The 21,664-nt window shown below is 41.7% G+C and overlaps 1 protein-coding gene across 2 annotated transcripts; it reads right to left on the bottom strand.

Annotated features, from left to right (window-relative positions):
- Window positions 1-670: 670 nt before the first annotated feature.
- On the bottom strand, window positions 671-20,055 carry LOC308597596 (V-type proton ATPase subunit S1-like protein). 2 transcript variants are annotated; one of them, XM_081213440.1, is made up of 7 exons: window positions 19,880-20,055; window positions 13,477-13,517; window positions 12,226-12,287; window positions 9,857-10,089; window positions 7,702-7,752; window positions 7,021-7,264; window positions 671-2,147 (listed from the first exon to the last, which is right to left on the bottom strand). In XM_081213440.1, the coding sequence occupies exons 1-7, from the start codon at window positions 19,972-19,974 to the stop codon at window positions 1,845-1,847; spliced, it is 1,029 nt and encodes a 342-aa protein (XP_081069566.1). In that variant the 5' UTR covers window positions 19,975-20,055; the 3' UTR covers window positions 671-1,844. The 2 variants fall into 2 exon arrangements, with proteins under 2 accessions (XP_081069566.1, XP_081069567.1); XM_081213441.1 differs by having other exon boundaries at window positions 12,200-12,287; window positions 19,880-19,908.
- Window positions 20,056-21,664: the final 1,609 nt, after the last annotated feature.

Here is a 21,664-nt window from a genome sequence, read left to right on the forward strand (position 1 = left end):
CCAAAGAGATTTGGCAGGCACCACCGATATGCTGTTTACCTGAAATCATAGTGATGTCATGTGATTGGCGGGTAGCTGGCTCCACCCACATGTCAAACTTAGCTTATGGGGGTAGATAAGGATCTAGAACACCCCTGACTTAAAGGTGCAGCTGTGTAGCTGATGTAATGTGAGGATCTTCTGTTCTAGCAGTGTGGGGAGAGTTACTTTAAAATCCCACTTGAATGCACCTAAAGTGCCTCTTGGGAGCCCAATGGCATTAAAGGTAGGGTGATGGTTACATTGCATAACCCAGGGGAACCCAAGTACAATATCACAGAAATCCAGATTGTGTTCGACCTCAAAGCAAGATTGACCTAAAACTGGTTAATTTAACAAATTAGTACTGAACTAGTTTCTACATGTTAAGGAAGTCTTTCCATCAGTGGACTCTATTTATACTGTTGCTAAGAGGCCTATTGCTTTTGAAGGGGTGTTTATTCAGTGTTTTCAAAGCCTTCATTATGAAATGCAATTTGCAAAGGTTTGTAAATGAGTTGGGAAGACTAGGGCTTTACTTTTACAGTATCAGAGCTAATCTTCGTTACATTAATTTCTTCCTTCCCGCTGAGATCTTTCTTTTACCTTGTTCTCAATGACACATTTTTTGAAATTAATGCCAACAGTCTGATATCCTTTGATCATTTATCAGAGAAGTCATGTAGTAAAAAACATTTAGCTAAGTATTAGAATGGAACATCAAAAAAGAAAGTGCTGATAACTTAATTGAGATACAACAGAAGTGAGAAATCTGCTCAGTGCTGAGGGCACCCTTGGAAAGGCATCACAAGATAAGAGATCCACAGCAAATCTGCATAACACTGAGATGTAACTGACACAATTTGCATAACATCTTTAGAAGCAGCACATCATTTGCTGATTAGCAGAAATATCACTTTTCTGTAATGCAAACAGGTACAATAATAGGTACACACCATTTGGCAGCTGATCAGCAATTAACATGTTCTGTTACATCGAAATTGGAGTCATATGTATGTTGCAGAAAGAGAGAAGCTCACTGGGGCACTTAAGATAAACCTTTCCCAAGCTGATTCCCTCCAACAGTTTTGGACTACAAGTAACTACTTGACCATTGCTGGGAATGATGGGAATTGTAGTCCAAAACATTTGGAGGGCCTCCAAGTTAGGGATGTCTGCCTTAGATCAAGTGCAGCTGTTTCCTTCTGCCCAAAGATTAGTGCCATTTCAGCACCAGAACATCTCTGTTCACCAACCTCTAAGTAGAGCAGGTCATTTCACTTCATGCAAAACTGTAGTTCAGAGTCTTCCCATGTCATGGCAAAAAGAAAAAGAAAAAAAAGAGCAGAGTCTTCACTTTCTAGCTTCTGAAGAAGCTTGATCAAGCTTCAATTTTTGCTATGCACCTTTGGCTGGGATGTTTTCCTCTCATTTGGGGTGGGGTGGAAGTCTTGGCAGTTTTTGAAGTGTCATAAATTCCCACTTTGTTCGCTGAGTGTTCTGGGCATCTAGATTCCACACACTCAATATGACAGGTCTAAAATGTTCCCGACCATGAGACTGTCACTTCTAAAACCATGCTGTTTACTTACACTATTGGAACCACAATATAAATTGGTGTTATTTTGATTAGCTTCTGAATTTCTGAGAAATTAGGACACACACTGTTGTAACACTTCCACATTTTTTTCTTTACAACCATGAAGACTAGAAATCTTGTTTTAAATCAAAGTTGGGATGCTCAAAATCCTAACATGAGCCCACATGATGCAAAAGTTCCTCAGGAATAGTATGCTGCCTAACCATGGAAAACAAAAAAACAACTGCTAAATATAGATTTTTGAGTACTGTTGACTTCTAAGTTCATATACTTCAATCCCATTGTTTCTCAGGGGTTCTTTTTCATCTACCGTATCAATATCTTTCATCTGTGGGAAGTAAGCAGGAGAAGCTTTGCATTCATAGTGCCTGTCAAGGGATTTCAAGTGTATCAGCATGTGGAGAGCATAGGCCAGAACCAGAAGCAAAATCAGAGACATCACCAGGCCCATCAGGATTGCTGGCGGAAACAAAGAGGCACAGTCTTTGGCATAAGCAAACTGCCCGTCTTCAATGTTGAATCCTTGAATCTGTTGAGAGAATAAAATGGTGTGGATTAAAAATCCTCTCTCTCCTGGCTAAAGGAATCTCATTATTTTCTCCCCATTGTTAAATTGGAACATCCTAAAGGATGGTCCTGGTTGCGGGTGGGCCCACAATACAGTCCCCCCCCCCAACCTGGCATGGGGGGAGTGATGTCCTTTATGCCAGGGTGGCACCACGATCACCCCAGGCCTCTTTTGGCCAATCACGATTTGAGTGGGGTGATCGTGGGGGGGTATAAAAGCAGCAGCATTGATGTGTGCTGAGCACCTGCTTCGCACTGCCGAACACCCGCCCACCCTTCCTTTTGTTTTAGGTGCCCCCTGGCCTTGCTTTGGACTTTGATTGGTGGCCTGTCTTGGGAAGCAAAGGAATTTTCCATTTGGTAGATTGGCACTGGCCACTTGGTTTTCAACTATCTCTTAGCAATCTTCACAACTTTGTATGGTTTGGCGGTTAGGCATTTGTTTATTGATGTGGGGGGGAGGGGAGGTCAGCCATCGCCTGCCCCTCCATGTTCAAGGGTATTCCATTAAAGGAATCCGGGGCCTGGATCCTGTCCGAAGTCCCCTTGAGGGGTAGGGCCAGGCCAGGCCTCTGGGAACACCGAGGAGAGCTGCAGACAGCTTTCCCCGATGTGGCTTCCTCATTGGTGGTTTACCCTTCCTGACTCCCTGCAAGGTGGGCAGGAGTCAGATATAGTCTATTGTCAATGCCTAAGCCAATACCGCTCACATTTGCTGTAATCAATAAAGTTGCGGCCTAAATTTTGCCCATTAACCTTAAACCAAAATTTGTGTCTGTGTGAATTTATTTCTTCTGGGGAGCTGGCTTGGGGGCCTTGACAAGCGACCAAGATTCTTGAACATCAATTGTTGTAATTCAGTATAAGCCTGGCTTTTAAATGTACTATTTTATTGTGGTCTGCTACCAAGGCAACCCATAATCAACTGATTTGTTGAGGTAGACCTGTTTATACAGATAGAGACATAAAGGTTTGCAGAATTTACTTGTGCTGATGCTGTGGGTGATGCAGTTGTTCATACATCTCAGGCTCAGGCTATAACTCTCAGAATGAATCATCCTTCTTTGAAGGATAAATATTTTGACGTTCTTACTCGGCTCTGATTTTAACCTGAGCTATGGAAGAATATCTCCCACGTGATGTTTGTTTAGTGCCCTGGGGAAACCTCATTTCCCAAGGCCCCTACCAGGTGTGGCTGACAGGACTCCACAGGTCAATGTTCTGGTTACTGAGAGTGGGAGGAGGCACGGCAGTGGGGAGCTCAGCACAGTGCAAGCACGGCACAGAGAGCATCAGATATGTTCTGCTGATGCACCTGCATCATGCTGAGTTCCCTGCTGCTTTCCCCCTTCCCCTCTCAGCAACCAGAAGTGGCACACAGTGTTGGCAAGGCAGGAGAGCAATGCAATTCTGCCCAGGTTGCCCGACCAGTGGAAAACAGCGCTAGGGCTCAGATGCCTCCTTCTCTACCTCTGGAGCAGTCCAGGACGAAAGGAGAGAGACAACAGTTGCACTGAAGATGCCACAACAATAACTACCAAGTAAGAGAATTGGCGAGATCACATGGGGGCTGCAAATTATTAATATTTTTAGAACTTTGGGGAAAATAGGTCTTTCTCCCCACTAGGGATGGGGCGTTCACCCATCTCTAGTTATTTTAAAGGCCTTTAGAATTGCAACTAAGCAGCACTCATTGTTCCATGTACAGCATTTTTGGAGTTTTATCCTTATCTCCCTGTGACTCGTCACCTGTCCTACACCCTTGTCTACCAGAAAGACCCTCTGAATAGCGGTTGCCAACCTTTTCAAAATGAGCACCACAAGTCAAGTCCAGATCTGAGCTTATTAAGTTGGGGGTGGACAAAGCAGTCAACAAGATTTCCCCAAGTGGTTCTTTATAGTAAGCTGGAACTGAATTAAACTGCAAACAGCTCAGCCGGCCTGCTCTTATAGGCAGCCGGCTGTCAACATTGTCAACATTGTAATGACAACAACCCAGGGTTTCCCGCCTAAATTAACTTACGTGGACCTGAGTAAAAACTATATACACAATACCCCTGGTGGCCAGGGTGAGAACTTCAATACATAACAGAGCTGATATAACAGTGTCTTCTACAAAACATACATAGGCCCTTCTCCAATCTGCTGAGCCAGGGAGCATTGCAACACATGACTGTGTGCCACAGACCCTCCCACTCTTGTCTAGAAGTGGTATGAAATATCTTGAATCATTTCTCCAAGTTAATACAGGGGCTCAGTAATGTTCCCTTCCCAATCTACATTGCTCATGACTCTTCCGCTGATCCCCAAACTATACATCAAAATAGCTGTGGTCGATAGCCCATTGAGCCACAGAACCAGGATGTTAATTTTATCAAACCAGGTTAGGATTGGAGGAGTCAAAACAGCAGAACCTTCCACTACACCTCGATTGAAGTGAGTGTGTATGCTATACATGTTGAGAAAGAGAAAAGCAGGAACTCTAGAAAAACCCATCACAGAGGTGGAGATGATTTTGCTATTTATCTGAGGGGGGACATGTCAGCTCACCTACAGTAGACACTGGGTAATGGGCCTGTACATAAGAGCATAAGAAGAGCTTACTGGATCAGGCCAATGACCCATCTAACCCAGCATCCTGTTCTCACAGTGGCTAGCCGGATGCCTGTGGAAAGTCTGTGAGCAAGACATGAGCACAACAACCCGAGGTGCGTAGATTGCTCTTCCATCAAACACAGAAGAATCAGGAGCCCAGCAGCCAGTTTCACAGTAAAAATTCTCTCCAGGAAGACATTTATTCTTGTAGAAGCTGAAAATCAACAATGCTGAAAAACAGGAGTGGGCACCCTAGCCAACATGTAAAAATAAATGAGGGTAAAAGAGTCTCTCCCCAACAGCATAATCAGTTTAAGATTTGAAATATTCTCATGTAAAAATGTTGAGTTATATATTTAAGATCAAAACCCGATAGGGAACCAGCTGAGGATATGGCTATCCTGATACAGTACAGAAGCTGCCACCTGACCTTTTTTTCAGAAGGTAAACTCCCCACAGTGTTCTGTGATCAAAAACAGATGATAGATGTCTAGACTCCAGCACCCACCATGTAGATGAGTAAAAGCCTAAGGACAGAACCTGAGGCTGTTGAGACTCTCAGCTACACATTTCAACTGCAACTTCAAAGGAAGGAGGTTGGCTCGTTCCATATCCCACAAGAAGGGGTGACACAAAGGGAGATTCCTTGGTGGCTAAATTGTCTCTTTTGGAGTGAGCAGTTACGCTTGCCCTCTCGCCCTTTCCTCTGATCCTCATAAGGAGATAAGAGTCAGTAGCAGCCCTTATATCCTCTCCTTAGCTGACCTCAGCAACTGACCCAAGAGTGATCTTGTCACTGAACTGTGGAAGGCAGAGCAATCAGGGATCTATCCCCACATAAAACAAGGCAATGAGAGGAAGGCTCAAACTAGACATTTTATGAAATGTGCATTTGTCACCAGAAATGGCAACATGCTATTGCTTCCTCCCAGCCCACATGGAGACAGAGAGACAGAGAAGAGAAAGAATAATGGTGATGCCACGTCATGTATTTTCCCACCTAAACATTGCATTAAAAGGAGTGAAAGATAAATGTGAAGCTGTCATTTTCAGTGACAAATGCGCTGGGTTTAGCTAGCCATGGGATGTGATTCTAGACATACTTACTAAGCCCTGTTAAACTTAGTAGGCCTCACTGCTACTCAGTTGAAATGCTTAGGATTATTTTGCAAGTCAGGTTAAATGTAGGTACTCAGATTTATGTGGTTTCTGGATCACTTCTCATTTCCAGGGAATCACAAGTGGGGAGAGGGCTGTTGAGCTCAGGTCCTGCATTTGGGCTTCCCAAAGGCCCAATCTGCTTGGGCACTGTGACGCTGGACTAAATGGGCCTCTGGCTTGATCCAGCAGGCTCTTCTTACATTCCCCCATGAAGTTGACTGGCAGATATTTGGGGATGTAGAGCATAGTCCTGCATGAAGATTTTCCAAACATCATAGAAAGTATTATTGCTTTGCACATGAAGCCCAATCAGAGTCATCAACAAACGTCTATTCAACATGGGTAGTAAGATGTTGTTGCACTTCAACCATCATCTCCAACCAGCATGGCCAATGATCGGGTCAGGTACAATGGGAACTGTAGTCCAGCAACACCTGAACCCTGTCTTGCAAGCTGTTCCAAAATCACCCCATAGACAAATGAATCAACCCTACACAATATTATGGTTACAGTCCTAAACACATTTCCTAGAGAGTCCCATTGAACATAACTAAGAAAAAGTTCCTGGATTTTTGTTTTTCTCCTCCCTCCTAACCCGTTTTCCCTTTGTGCCATGTCTTTTAGATTCTAAACTTGAAGCCAGGGACTGTCTTATCATTGGCATTTGTATGGGGCATTTTTATTCCCTTTTGAATGGGGAATAAAAATGCTTTACAATATATATATTTTTAACCAACATAATGAGAATTACTTCTGAGTAAATATGCTTACAATTGTACTGCATGTCATATAACAAAGGTGAAACTACATTCTTTCCTGTTCAAATCCTACTTTTTCACTTATGGGACAATGACAATAAAGATTATCGTATCTGCTTTCAGTAGATCATTAAGCTTTCTTGCTGCCACCATGCATATCAGGGGCAGGAACTTGAGTCCGTCAAACACTGTTGGACTCCAACTCCCATCAGCTCCAGCCAGCATGGCCAAAGGTCAGGGAATATGGGAGTTGTAGTCCATTAACACCTGGAGGACCACAGGTTGACCACATGTACTTGCTTTGGTTTTTCCTCATATTACCTGAAAGTCAATAAAAGTGACTTCCCAGAGCTTGGCTGCATCATTTGTGGAGCTGGGCGTCAGGAGCGCATCATACCTCTGCAAGTTGCTAACATGTTCACAGTGATAGGAGTAGCTCGCTGGTGCATGTATTTGTGTCGCATTGAACGTTGCTTGTACGGAATGGTTGTAAATGAGTTGGATTCTATGTAAGGTAAACCAGTTTTGAATGGACAGCTTGTAATAACTGTTGGTCAGCATGAATCTGGGAGAGGAGGAATCAGAGAAATAAAAGAAACAGAGTCTTAGATGAAACAGATATCACTGTTTCCTTCCATTACTTTTTACCAAGGGGAAATACCCAATTGTATTATGGGGTCAGGCAAAAACCTCTTTGCATTTCCAGTCAATTGAGGACAGAATTTAGCTTCTCATAAAATTCACATTTGGGGCTATCAACACCAAGCACATTGCCAGTCAAAGTTAAATACTTCTAAGCCCCATTCATTTCAACGAGGAAGAGTTAGACACATGGTTAACACTCCTACAGCATTTTATGACAGCATTTTCCTCCATTATAGGACTATCTAAAATGCTTGAAAGCCTCCAGTTTGCTTAGTGATAAGCAAACAGTTCAAACAGGCTTTAATATAAGATGTTTCCTGATCCAGAAAAAAAACGAATTCATGTTTGAAGACATACCTGATGACAAATCCCTTCAAATTGTCAATGTCACCAAAATTAAGTGAAAGCCTATGACAAAAAAGAACAATGTCAGCTTAGATCCATAAATGTGAAAAAGAAGAAAGAAGAAAGGTAGCTAAACTGTATTATTCAAGCCAGTGATTGCCAACCTTTTTGGACTAGTGGGCACATTTTGAGTTTTGAGGAAGTGCTGTAGGCCCTAGTGACGGATTTGGGCGCCTGGAATAACACAACATGACTGACATGGGGACATGACATAACACAAAATTAGAGAGAGTTCTTGCTGGTCCTGATTGCGGAGGTCACACAATACTGATCCCTCACAAGCATGCACAGTGATGCTACTGCTTTTTAGTCACAACAGAGAACATTCCCTAGTACCAGGAGAAACATACAAGGGGCGACACTGCAGTCACTGCCTCACATACATGCACGCACTCCCAGCACAGATACAGAGACACAGGCAGTTCTCTCACACTCAACACTCACACGCCTCATATGTACATAGCTCTCTCTCCCCCCCCCCAAGTGTATCTCTCCCTCTCCCATACACACAGACCATATTGTCATACCACCCTCACACAAACACTGCTGACTCCCTCTCACAGACAGCAGCATAACACGCCCCTTCCCTCCCTCTCCTCTCACACACAGGCCACACATGCCTCTCCCTCTCTGTCCCCAATACATCTCTCTGCCTTTCACCTGCACATTTAGAATATGTTAGGGGGGATTTTCCCTCATTTTGGGGGGAGTGAGGGGGGTGCAAAGTTAAACACTGAAAAGGTAAAGCAGGCTAATAATGAGAAGAATTGTGTCTGTATGTTTTGCCTCATTTATCGGGTTCTACAAATGCAAGAAACTTCCTTTTTTAAAAAAAAGCACGAAAGCTGAAAATTTGAGGATTATGGTGCCTGGAGACAGCAAAGAACCCCTTTGCCGGTGCCATGGCACCCACAGGGACAAGGCTGGAAACACTTCCCTCAAGCTAACTTGCTGGGGTTTTTCCCATCTCATAACATACGGCCCTGGGGGTTTGCGCAGGACAGTAAAATATAAAAACTGAGGCAATTCCATAAAACCACAGGCTCAAAGTGATCATAAATGAATTGAACCTGTTTAAAACTTCCAACCATCCACATAAGCACCATTTAAACAGCCATTAACAAAACCAGCAAACCATACAGGCTATAAATTAACAACCAGATATCAATGTCTGTTTCAAGTCTGTTCCTCTCTCTCTCTTGCGGCAACCTTCCAGACTTCTGCAAAGGAGACACTTGGAGGACGGCCAAGGAACCAGGTGTGTTCAAACTGTGAGAGATTCTGGTCAATGACCATCAGCTGAAGAACCTCGTCCTGGAAGAGAACTGTGACTAGCCTAAATTTATTGAGATCTTCCAAATCCAATGAAGGATTTGGAAGGATTGCGCCACCACCTTACTGAGGGAGCTGGGAATCATGCTCTTTCTTAGGCCACAAAACACATACATGTAAAGCACTACGATACCACTTTCAACAGTCATGGCCATCTCCCTCAAGTAATTATGGGAGCGGTAGTTTGTTAAGGCTGCTGAGAATTGTTGGGGGATCCCTGTTCCCCTCACAGAGCTACAATTCCCAGTGTGATTTGAAAACTGATCCCTCTTCCCAGGGAACTCTGGAAACTGTAGTATAATTAACCTCTTCTTGCTTCGGTTTCCCTGTTTCCCCAAACCAACATTTATTCACCTACCCTTCCCTCAGGTTCCAGTTTTTCAGTCCACTGTCTAGCTGTGCATCCTTCCTTCAGATATCTTGGCTCATGGCTCTCTGTCCTTTCTCTCACCTACATCTTGGAACCTTTCCCCAGTCCTCCCAGCATGCACAACAAACCTTTTTCTTTCTGTCTCTTGGCCCTGTGTGAAGTGTTCATCTCAGATAAACTGGCAGGTTTACCTTTTTCACAGAAGCTGGACTGCAAATACTCTATTAACTTTATAGCCTGAGCAATAGGGATGTTGGTGAACATTTCAAGCCATCGAAACAGCTCAGCCACGTAGCATCACAGGCTGCACCAACGCAAAGACAATACTATGTGGGTGTTTCTAAATTTGCTTCACTTGTACACCAGGCACAAGCAACTCATGAGCACAGTAGGTCATAATCTTACATTGCATTTTCTTCACTGCAGTTTGAATCTGCAACATCCACAGTGGCATGAACACCAAATGTCTTGTCTGTTAGGTCCAGCTGTGTGTGATTCTGAAACCTAATCATGATCCTTCTGGCCCAAAAAAGAATACAATGGCTTCCATTGACTGTGATGTTGAGAGGGCTGTAGTGAGTGTGGATGACAGACTCTCTCTCTGAATTCTCTTTGCTGCTTCCATTGTAATTCACAATCTGCATATAATCAAGGAAGAGTTCAGAGTTAGCAGGTCTGCCTTTGCAATGAAACAACTAATACCAATAGCAGCATGCAAATTATCTTTGAATCTTTAAGCCAAATGCAGTCCCTGTTATTTCGGCATAAAGCATTTCACCATAAAGGGTTTGTGGAGTATGCTGAAAAGCAGTAATTTACTTTCCCTACTCCCAGTGCAAGGCTCAGTGTAAAGCAGAGACTTGTAGGTGGGTAAGTTTGAAACACAAAAGCTCAAATCCTGGCTGAGGCATAAAAGCTCACCAGACAGTTTTTAAAACTGGCTTCCAGGATTCTGCATGGATAAAATGGTATATATGTTGTTAGTACTGTGCAACAGAAATGCTAAAATAATAATCCTCAGGTGAACTTCATGAGCATTGGCAAAGCATACCTGACACACAATTCAGGGACAGCCAATGTGGAGCTACAAAGATGGGACTACTACTCCCATCATCCCTGGCTGCTGGACATACTGGCTGCAGCTGATGGAAGTTATAGTTCATAACACCTGGAAGGCACCAGATTAACTATTCCCTGCTTTTCCAGATGACATTCCAACTGCAGATCATCTAATGTGGACAATTTATCTGTGATATGAAGGACATGAGTTTTCCCCCTACACACCATTATGCAGGAATATCTCTTAGCTTATTAAAAATACTTCTGTGAAACTCATTGTGCCATGGTAAAAGTCAGATTAGGAGTTCAACAAAAGTAGAAAATAGAAATGTAGAAAGTAAGCAAGCAATTTTAATTACATTTTTGTGGAAGTGTGGTGGTGAAAAGAAAATCTGCTTATCTTTCTTGTCTAGATCCAAACAAAACTATTTGCTTGTCCACTTAGGGAATAGATTCTCAAACTGAAGCCTAAAAGTTATCAGTGGTTTTGTGGGAACTTGGAACACAAGATATCAAATCTTAGGTCAGCAATGAGTAACACAGAAAACATGGCATTAATGACTTGGTGGGCAGAAAACTGACATAAGGGAAAGAATCACGATAGATTTTTTTTCAGGAGCAGCCAAACACAGGTATAAACAACTTGTGCACAGGTGCAAGATAACATGTGAACACCCCTAATTGTTCAAGTACATAGCTCAGATATTTGCAGACTTTTAAGTTTTGAAGAAATGCAAAGCTCTACTAATAGGCATACATCATTAAAAGCTTTTGAACCCCTGGACTGGCAGAATCCGAGACCAGGGAGAAGAGTTGGTGGAAGAAGATTGGAGGAAATTTAAAACTTATTTACAGAAACATTGCAAAATTTTTGAATGTTGATGACGTTGAAATGAATTGAAGGGGTTCTAGCAACAAGGTAAAATGTAAGATGGGATTGATAATAGATAAACTAAATTGGATATGAATTTGCTGAACCAATTTTTAAAAAGGGATACAAAAAAGGGAGGCGTGAGGAAGTCAGGAAAATAAGTTAACTAAAGATGAGTTAAAAAAAGAGGGAGTTTTGTTTTTTCTTTGTGTGTTTTTCTTTTTTCTTCTTTTTTCTTCTTTTTTATGCTTAATGTTTGTATTTTTGTATTTTGACTTTGTATTTTTCCTTTTTTTGTATTCTTTTTGAATTTTCTTACTGATAAAACTTAATAAAATACTAATTAAAAAAAAAGCTTTTGAACCCCTGGTTCTGAGAATTAGTATAATATTTTTTGTAGGATCACTGAAACAGGTACCTTGCATTTTTAGATAGTAAGCAATGTGTTATCCAAGCTAAGTTCACACCAAGATTACAAACTCAGAGGCTGCACCAAAATCATGCATTCTGCCCCAATATTTTCAACCAAGATCTTAATGTCTCTTGATTATACAGCATTGCCTTTGCAGTCAATGGAAACTGTGCCAGAGTAAAAGTTGGTCTAATCAAACAGAACTTGCAAGGTGATAAGCACCTTTCAAAATACATCTGGAACCTTGATTTTTGATTTTGATTTTTTGCTTCACGGTTGAAAAAGATAACAGCTTTCCAATACACAAACTACATATTCCACTGCAAAAAAAATTCAGACCAGCATAACAGCTACCCTATAGAATTCAGAAGAAAAGTATGGTTATGTGCATCATGGAAGAACTTACAATCCAGTTTCCTGGTACCTCCATACCTGTGCAAATGCTATTTGTTGTAAATTAAGTTTTGGTTTCACACTGCCATCATATCGTCGGCCTGAAGAAGAAGAAATAAAAATATTTGTTGTCTATAGGCTTGAACGCCTTTCAACAACATACATTACTTAATGCAAATAAGAACACCACGTCCTATTCTACAATCTTCTCATTAAAATATAATTCTAACACTACAGAGTTGTATTCATCTAAGTTTTATTCAGACCCATTGAAAATAATGAACATGATGGACGTATCTACCCCGAGTAAAAGTCAGCTGAATACCACCCATCATTTTTTAATTCTGTCTTCCCTTTTCATAATATGCCACAAACTGAATTTTGGGTAGAATAGGAAGTACATGTATGTACCTCTTCTTTCTTGAGAAAGAACAGCTAATCAAAACTGGGCCTTTTAGTGATTCTGGGACTTTCTCCAAGGTGCAGCCAAGCAAGCCAGTTACACTGTGAGCAGGTGCTCATAAACATCTTGAGATGCTCTCCCTCCTGTTCCCTCTTTCCTATCATTCTCAGGCTATAGCACTGCACATCTTTTGCTTTAGCCACCTCTACTTCTAGACACACGCAGTCCCACCCACAGGAAGAGGAAAGGGTATATTTACAATGCAGTAAGAACGCAGTGTTTCAGTGTGGTAGGTACTGAACAGGAGGCTTTATTCATCTTCCTTGATTGATTGATTGATTGATTGATTGATTGATTGTACAACCTATTTCTAGACTGTTCATCAATTAAAGTTCTCTGGGTGATTTCCAAAAGTCAACAAATACAGTAAGATCAATAAAATAATATCAAAAAAGTGCTATAAAAACTCAGAATCAGCTTAGAAACAGGCCAGCATAAAATTATATATATATATATATATATACCATAAGCACACACAAAAAACCCAGCAAAGGCAAAGTGATTTGTGCTTTGATATACTGTACATCCAAGAAAGAAACTTTGGCAGTGGGGGGGTGAGTTTGGTTTGGATATTTTTTTTCTAAGTCTGGGTTTTGGAACATAATTTAGGTGCCAGAGCAGACCATAGCCAGGGCACCACTGCTGAGAAGGCCCGTTTTATGCAAAGGAAGACTCTTGTCAGTGAACTAAGGCCACACAATGTCCTAAATCCCTGGTCAGGTTCTCATATGGACAAAAAGCTTCCATACTTTTTTTTAATCATAAATTGTATACAGTAACCAAGAACATTGGTGCCACTTCATTCAAAAGGAAGTTGAAAACCTTACCATTTCTTTGTAGCAAGTCTTGGTCAGAGAATGCAAAGAAACTGCAACAAAGCAGACACACAAAACAGTAAATCAGCACTATTCTCTCAACTTCTGGACCATACTTATGCTGGGGGAGATCAGTGTTTAGCTAAAGCAGAACTGCAAGATAACCTGAAAAACAATGCATTTATTAAATGCAAATGAAATCTCAAAGGCCACAGAAAACACAGCCTTAACTAGCCAGCATGTTGTCCATTCTGTGGCTATAGCTAGTAGGTCCATTTTTTTACACCTTGGGATGCCTTCTTACAGACACTGACTATTGTCCACTTTCTCCTTGCAGTGTTTGGACCCCCCCCCCCCGTTCTAGGCTCATTTTGTGACTGGGAATCTCATTAGCACGAGCTGTTTCTGAGCCTAAGATTTCAGATAAAAACTCTCTGAAGACCAGAGAAGAGACCCTCTTAAGAATATTAGCGGGGTAGGCAGGGGAAGGACTAGACCATGTGGAAAATGAACACAATGTTTTAGCTGCAGTTCATTCATCTTCAGCCTTGCATTCTTGTTATTAAAAAAGTGTGCCTAGACTTTCCGTTGTTGCGTCCATAACCTAGGTGTAAGGTGCCATTTAACTCCTAGCTTTCATATCTCAGTTTCTAACACTGTCTCTTTGGTACATCCTGACTATTGGAATATCCATCATTTGCTTTCGGAACTATGGGCCTAAGAACTTCTGGGAAGGCGCCCCAGAGACAGGGGCGTAGCTCGCAGGAGTGGCAGGGGTGGGGCAAGCTGCCCACGGAGTCCGCCTGGTGGACATAAGCCCCATGCTGCCGTTTTGGGCCACACACACCCTCCCTACGCCCCTGCCCAGCGATCCTCAAAAGGATGTGGCAGAGCAAAGCCTCTTCACCCTGGCACATCCTTTTGACGACTGCCATGGAATTGGGGGGTGGTCCGGCCCCTCCCTGAAAATATTGGGGGGCCCTTGCCCCCCCAGGCCTCCCTAGATGTCACCTCCTAGGTGCTTACGTCCTGTTTGAGGCATCTCGTTGACCAGTGTGAGAAAATGATGTTGGACTAAATGGGCATTTGGACATGTGCAGCTGGTTCTTCTTATGCCCTTTTGATTTAATATTAATGTCATAAAAATAGAAGATTACAAAAGCCTGAGGGATCTGACAATATTCTGTAGTCCTGCTGATTTTTTTAAAAATTCACCAATACCCTTCACATCAATGCTTCTTGGTAGTTAGTGAGTGCCCATGTTTTAGACAGATAACACATACAAGAGAGATAAAGAAAGCTGCAAAATGTGCCAGGGGCAAAATTAATATGATTAATTGCATCTGCCTAGAAATGTGAGATAAGAGGGCATAGCCAGGCCATATGGTTTAGAGGAGCACCTGGAGAATTGCACTTCCAGCACAGCTGCTGTGAAGGCCCTTTGTGTGATGTTTGGAACGAAACGAAGGTTTATGTCACATTTGAAAAGTTCGTCTCAGAAGGAGCCTAATTGGTGTGAAACATCAATTCACAGCAAGAAGGTGGATCTGCTTGTTTAGAGGCCCAGCGAGGCGTATGGCGTGTCCCTGAGCAGTTGCTATGAGATGCTGGTTTAGAATCTGACACTTGTGGGAGGTTGCCTTCTGCCTCCCAGAAAACCACCAGAAAATGAAACCGTGTTTCACGCCAAAGTAACAAGATTCTACTCTCAGCAGGAAAACATCCACAAAGTGCTAAATGTGCACTCCCCAATGAAATATGCATAACTCTGCTAGAAACCTGGTGGCAAGAGTAATCTGCGAGCCTCTGCAGAACGCCACAGACTGACAGATACAAACAGCGAGCTTCCCACTCCTCGAGAGAAGCAGGTGGTGTTTGTCACAAAGAAGCCTGGCTGGTTATTTGCTTCCTTGCAATTTGCAGACTGTCCTCGTCACCGCTGTGTCTAGGAAACCGTGACACACTCCTTGCATGCTGGCCTGTTCCATGGGCTTGTGTGAAGGTCTTGCAATGTGTTAACATGGCCTAGGATTCATTCTGTGGGTTCTGTAGATTTCCCATGACAACATATCTAAGGGATACAATACATGTTATGTGACATTTAAAGTAACTTTTCCAGCCACATTTTCCCCCTATTTTAGTGAATTAAGCACACACTGGAGGCTATAATTAAGAACGAAGGAAGAACAGGTGGAGAAGAGGCACTTAATGTTATCCTGACCACTCTTTTTCTTGTCAAAATCATCTTCTCAAACTGCTTTTCCATTGCAGTGTAAAACGTATAAGTCTATCTATATTTTTCCCTATAGGGAGAAAAGCAACTGGGGTTGAGTAATTTTAAGATGAAACAGAGATGGCAACCACCAGCCCTTCCAGCCACTCCTGACTGCCATCTCCCTTGGCTGCTTTTCATTTTCTCATATTATTTTTAAAAGCCATTTGTTGGGGGGGGGGGTAAAGTTACATGTAACTCCATAAAAAAATTCCTTCCAGTAGCACCTTAGAGACCAACTAAGTTTGTCATTGGTATGAGCTTTCATGTGCATGCACACTTCTTCACTTCTCATACCAATGACAAACTTAGTTGGTCTCTAAGGTGCTACTGGAAGGATTTTTTTTATTTTGTTTCGACTACAGCAGACCAACACGGCTACCTACCTGTAAATGTAACTCCATGTAGCACATAAAAGCACCTTTTCCTCCCACAAAGAATTCTGGACACTGTAGTTTGTTAAGGGTTGCTGGGAACTGGAACTCTGTGAGGGGTCAACTACAGTGCCCAGAATTCTTTGAGGGAAGGCATGTGCTTCAAATGTGCGTGCACAGCCCAAGTTTGGCTCTGAAACAAAGTTCCATAACATCGAGCACAGCAATTTGCCCTCCTTGCCATGATGAGAGGGGAGCCAGATCCTGGCAAGCAAGATGGCCTTAGCATTGGAGCTACAGGCAATGTAAAACCGACATTTCTCACCTTCCCCATTCAGGTCAAAGCTGGAGATATGAGATGGGTAAGTCCTTTTTGCAGTGAAGGGACACAAATAAAATATACACATACATATCCTTTCAGAGATTGCCATTGCTTGTGGCATCTGTGTCTATATTGTGAGTGTTCTATATTGTCTCTGGTCAAATTGCTTTCTGACATTTTCATTGTATTTCAAACTGACCCCTGAAAAGACAAATCAGGATCCCATCTACTTAATTTCATCTCTCCACTGACATGTATGAAGCTAGAAGAAGCAGTTGCTACTGGCTCCCCACTCCGTGAGGCTACTCCCCTTCTTCATGACCTTTGTACAGTTATAACATTACTGACATTTGATCAGCGTTGATGCCACAGTAGGGAAAGTCAATTCAGTTGTTTCGCAGAACTAGTAATCTGCACACAGCCCATGATCCATGTGTTATATAATTTGGGCCTTCAAGCAAAATGCAATCTGGATGTAAACAGAGCAATACTAGGCTACAATTATATCATTTAATACCTATTTAATACTATTTAATATTTAATACTATTTAATATTTAATACTAGGATACAGTTATATCATTTAATACCTGTGCGCTGGTTATCTCATCTATTCCAGATCTGTCACTAGCAGAACTGAAATTGGCTTAGCTCTAATGAACGGCACTGGAACAGCTAATCACTAAGTAATGCCCAATTACGTAAGATTATATGTATAAAAGGGTATAAGTGCCTACTTATCAGATGGCATTATCCATCAACAAGATAACAAAATCTGGTTTGCTTATTGGGAAAAAGGTCATGCAAGAGGATAGAGTTTGTTAGCAATGAACTTGTTAATTAATATGACTGAATCACAGATGGTCAAGGAATATGATGTTGGGGGGGGAAAGGGCATGATAAGGACTTGTATGTTGTATAATATAACAGTAGGTTATTTTGTTTGATTTTGAACTATGTGTTTTAAAATGCTTACTGGGCTCTGTACTATTGCGTTTAAGTGAATATCACAATTAAGATGGTAGAATATAAGCTTGGTGCACAAATCGTGTCAGGTTCAGTTCCCAGGCACTTCCAGGTACATCCAATTAAAAAGGACCAAATAGCAGGTGATGTGAAAGATCTGAGACCCTGGAGATCCACTGCCAGTCAGAGTAGACAGTAATGGCTTATATGGGCAAATAGGAAGGAACCTGCTTTCTACCAAGTCCCATGTTCCCACAGGGATGTGCATCCCAATGCTCATGCACATCCAATCAGTAGCAAGCAGAAGGCTGTGTAGTTGTGGTAATCTATCTGGACATTGAACTAGATTACCCTCATGGTTGCTTCCAACTCTACAATTCTCCGTTTCTATGATAATGTCCACCAGTAATGACTTTCCACCTTAGCACTGCCTCATCACCGATGGATTTAAGAGCAGCATCTTCAGCCAATGTTAATGCCAAAACAAGAAGCTGAGCATAAAGTCTCTCAAAGAATTCCTTCCTTCCTATTGTGGGGACACCACAATAGCTGGTGATTCTTCTTGTCTATTTGGACTCATGCAGGCCAGATGAGGTGCCTGGAATTCAGGCATTCTCCACACTCACAACATGCAAACACTTTCATCTGAAGCAACCTTAGTAGTGCAGACAATGAGATATATAAGAATACATGTTTTATACGCATGCCGTTGTATATTCTTATACAACAGCAATAATTTCAGCCTCCATTGAGAAGAGGAGCCTCTTCCCTTAAGGACCTCCTGCTTTTATTTCCAGGTGTAAGTTTCCCCAGTGACTTTGGCACTAAATCAAGAATCACACCCTTTGGCAAACCACAGACATTGGTCGTCGTTATCCCAGAGTGACTCCAGACTCAAAGAGAACCCTGCTTTCCAAACAGTGCAGATCACTTTCAAGTCATACAGTATATAGATATATTTTCCACAAATATTTTTCTTGAAAGTTGATAGGCACAACGCAGTAGATACAATATATTCAGGACAGCATCACTGACACGCATCATTTTATGAAGTTTTGATTTGATAACTCTAAACCACTTTCAATGTTTTGTTTTGTTTTGTTTACAATCAAGAGGTCTAGAGATAGTATGAAATGAAATAAATAATTTCAACAGACACTTAATTGAAAAAGGCCCTTTACTCTTCTTACAAGGAATTTTGTTTTGCTTATGAGCTCAGCTCCTGCAAGGTTTAACTTGCTTTCCTAACTCCTTTATCTTTGTTTTTTGCAGAAATTTAACATACATTGAAAGATAAGGCAAACTTTAAAATAGTATCAAGTAAAACTACTAGTTAAGTACCTCCTACTTACTAGTTAATGGTTGAGGAATGAACATGTCAACTTTAAAAATCACCACCACCTCAAAATTATGTTTCATGCATGTTAAACCAAGAATATGACCATGCTTTCATCAACATAAAATCAGACATCTGGAACTAACTTGTGAGCTGATCCTGCAAAGTTGTTGTTTTTTAAATTCAGTTCTTTGAAAGTTACATCACCTAACTCCATGACGTGCAACACTTCTTAATTGAGAATCTACCATCATCAGAGCAAACAACTTAAATGTAACAGCACATTTTAATTCATCAGTTAACCAAGCCACAGATCTCTTAATACAAGCTTAAGCAAATCACCACATGCCCCTGTTACCCTAAATGCACAGATTTCATCAGTAGTTGTGTGATCCTCATCAGTGTTTTCTGACCTGTATATGTTAAATGTATTAGTGGCTGCAAGACAAAATACTTAGAATTCGGTTTAGCTATTTCCCTTTTATGATTATTTCTCTTTGTTGCTTCCCTCAAGTCGACTCCCAACACCTGCTGAAATGTCTGAGATCCATATATACTGCACAAATGAAACAGTGTGTTACAGGTTCACAGCGATGAAAACAGGAGGGCTTAGATTAGGTTGCGTCTTCTTTTTTGTATGAAGCTCAAACTGCATCTACATTCATACAATAAGCTTCCTTTTGTGTGTTTTTCATTTAAAAAATGCCACCGACAATGTGTTCTGCAAACATGTTTTACACCTACGCTGTTTTATTTATATCTCTGCTATTAACACTTCAGAAGGAAGGTGAAGTCACAAAAGCAAAGAGAAATGCAAAAGAGACTCATCTCTCATCTTCAAGCTTCAGCTATAAAATCACATGAAAGAGGATCCCGTTAATGTGCAATTGATAATACAGTTTCTCAAGAGGAGTCCCATTGAAGTTCATAAGCCTGCTTTTACGGAACTAGCTTACAGAATCTTTAAAGGCTGAAACAATTTGCTTTTGCATTAATTGCACGTTTAAAAAATATATGTTTTTTTTAAAAAAAAAAACCAACCACCTTGTAAATGTACAATACAAGGTATGTTTGCGGTCTCCCATGCATAAACAACATTAAATCAGCTGCCCCTGTGCTATTTACAAATATTCACAAAATCACTTACCTCCTCTCCATCCTTCCAAATATTTGGTCCACAGGGGCTGAGACTCCTACACAGAAAAAGAGAAGTAAAAGCCTAAAGGTGGTGTTGCTTTCCATTGAGAAATGAATCGGTCCCTCCAGACCGAGCACATCTGTTCATGTGTAGCAACGAGAGCTGAGCCAGTAGTCTCAGGAACCATGTGATGGATAGCACAGCCAACCAATGGGAAGCAGCATCTGAGGCCACATGGGCTACTCTAGACTCTCTATACATAGTAAGAGGCTGTCCTGAGCTGTCTTTCTCTATTGAATAGAGCCAGCTTTCTTTTATGACTTACAATTCATGCCAGCGTGGGGGGGGGGGGGGAGACGCAACTGAAGACTTGAGGGAAAGAGCTGGTCATTAAGAAGCGTCTTTCGACAAGTGCGCTTCCGTACTAAAGCTCCCTAAAGGAAGATAAGACTGCAGTTAGGGATGGGGGGGCAGGTATCCTTTGAAATTCACAGTTCTTTGAATTTTTGCGATGCAGTTTTCAAAGCAAATACTGCGCACAAAAATGCACATATTCGTGGGGGGAAATATACAAAAAATGCATACTACTAGAGGAAATTGCTTGCAAAAACGTGCTCGTTTAAATTGCATAGAAAAATGTGTGTGGTAGGAGGAATGTACACTAAAATGCTGACAAAGTTTTGCAAGAACCCTTTTTTAAATTGATAAAAAAATCACAGTGATGTGGAAATATGAAGGACTGGACTTTAAATTGGGGAAATGTGGAGGAGGAGGGTTAATGGCAGAGCAGAATTTGAACCCAAGTCTCTCTCATTCTTGCCCAGCACCACCACTCTGGATCTCTATCACTAATGGTTGGAAAGGGAGGGTGGGCTAAACCGCTTACCTGGTTTCCCAACACCAGATTCACTGCTGGTTACCAAGAAGGGGAAGGGGCGAGGAGGAGGAGCAGGGGGTATGGTTCAGGGGCAGTGGTGGAACCAATCTCCCTGCCACCTCACCCTTTCCCTCCCAGTAACTAGCAGTAACCCCAGCATTAGGAAATCAGATAAGCAGCACAGCCCCCCACTGCCTGCTGGTGCAAAATGTAACTTTGTGTGGAGTAATGCATGAAAGCTTGAAACATCTGGGCAGCACGTATTTAAACAGGGACCTCCAGCAAGGAGACGTGGAATGATCAAGGACTCTCAAGAGTTATAGGCTCCAGTGTCCTTCATTGCTGTAAACTGTCTGCTCTCAGTTCATTTGCCCTTTCTCATTATTTCAGCCCTTGCTCATAAAATCCTAAATCCAAAGAACGGAAGCCGAATAAATTGGGCAAAATAAATCCATCTACATTTGCATTGGCATATGATGTGAATATATCTCTTTACCCTTGCCCTTGACACCTGAGGTATATAAAGATGTTAGGAGCAGCCCCATTATTCTGATTAACTGTTTTAATTTATCATAATACTGTCTTTTTTATGTTTCTCCACCCTGTGAACTTATGGTAAAGGGTGGAAGAGGAGCAGAGGTGGACTTTGGGGAGTATGACCACTTCTGTCACACTGGGAACCAAGCATCAGGTGAACAACAGTAGACTCTGTAAATTTAGAATAGAGCGTGAGAAGGTGGGCAATTTTTGCCATCACACAGGGCGCCACTGAAATTTGAGATCCCAAGGTCTGCCACTGGGAGGAGGAGGATAGTAATAATAGTAATGATAATGATGATGTATTATATAATAATAATAATTTAGTCAGTATTGGTCAGGTTCATCTGCTGCAATAAAAATATCAGTCCCGTGACATC

Source organism: Podarcis bocagei (assembly GCF_964188305.1).
Source record: "Podarcis bocagei genome assembly, chromosome: 11".
Taxonomy (NCBI): Eukaryota; Metazoa; Chordata; class Lepidosauria; order Squamata; family Lacertidae; genus Podarcis; species Podarcis bocagei.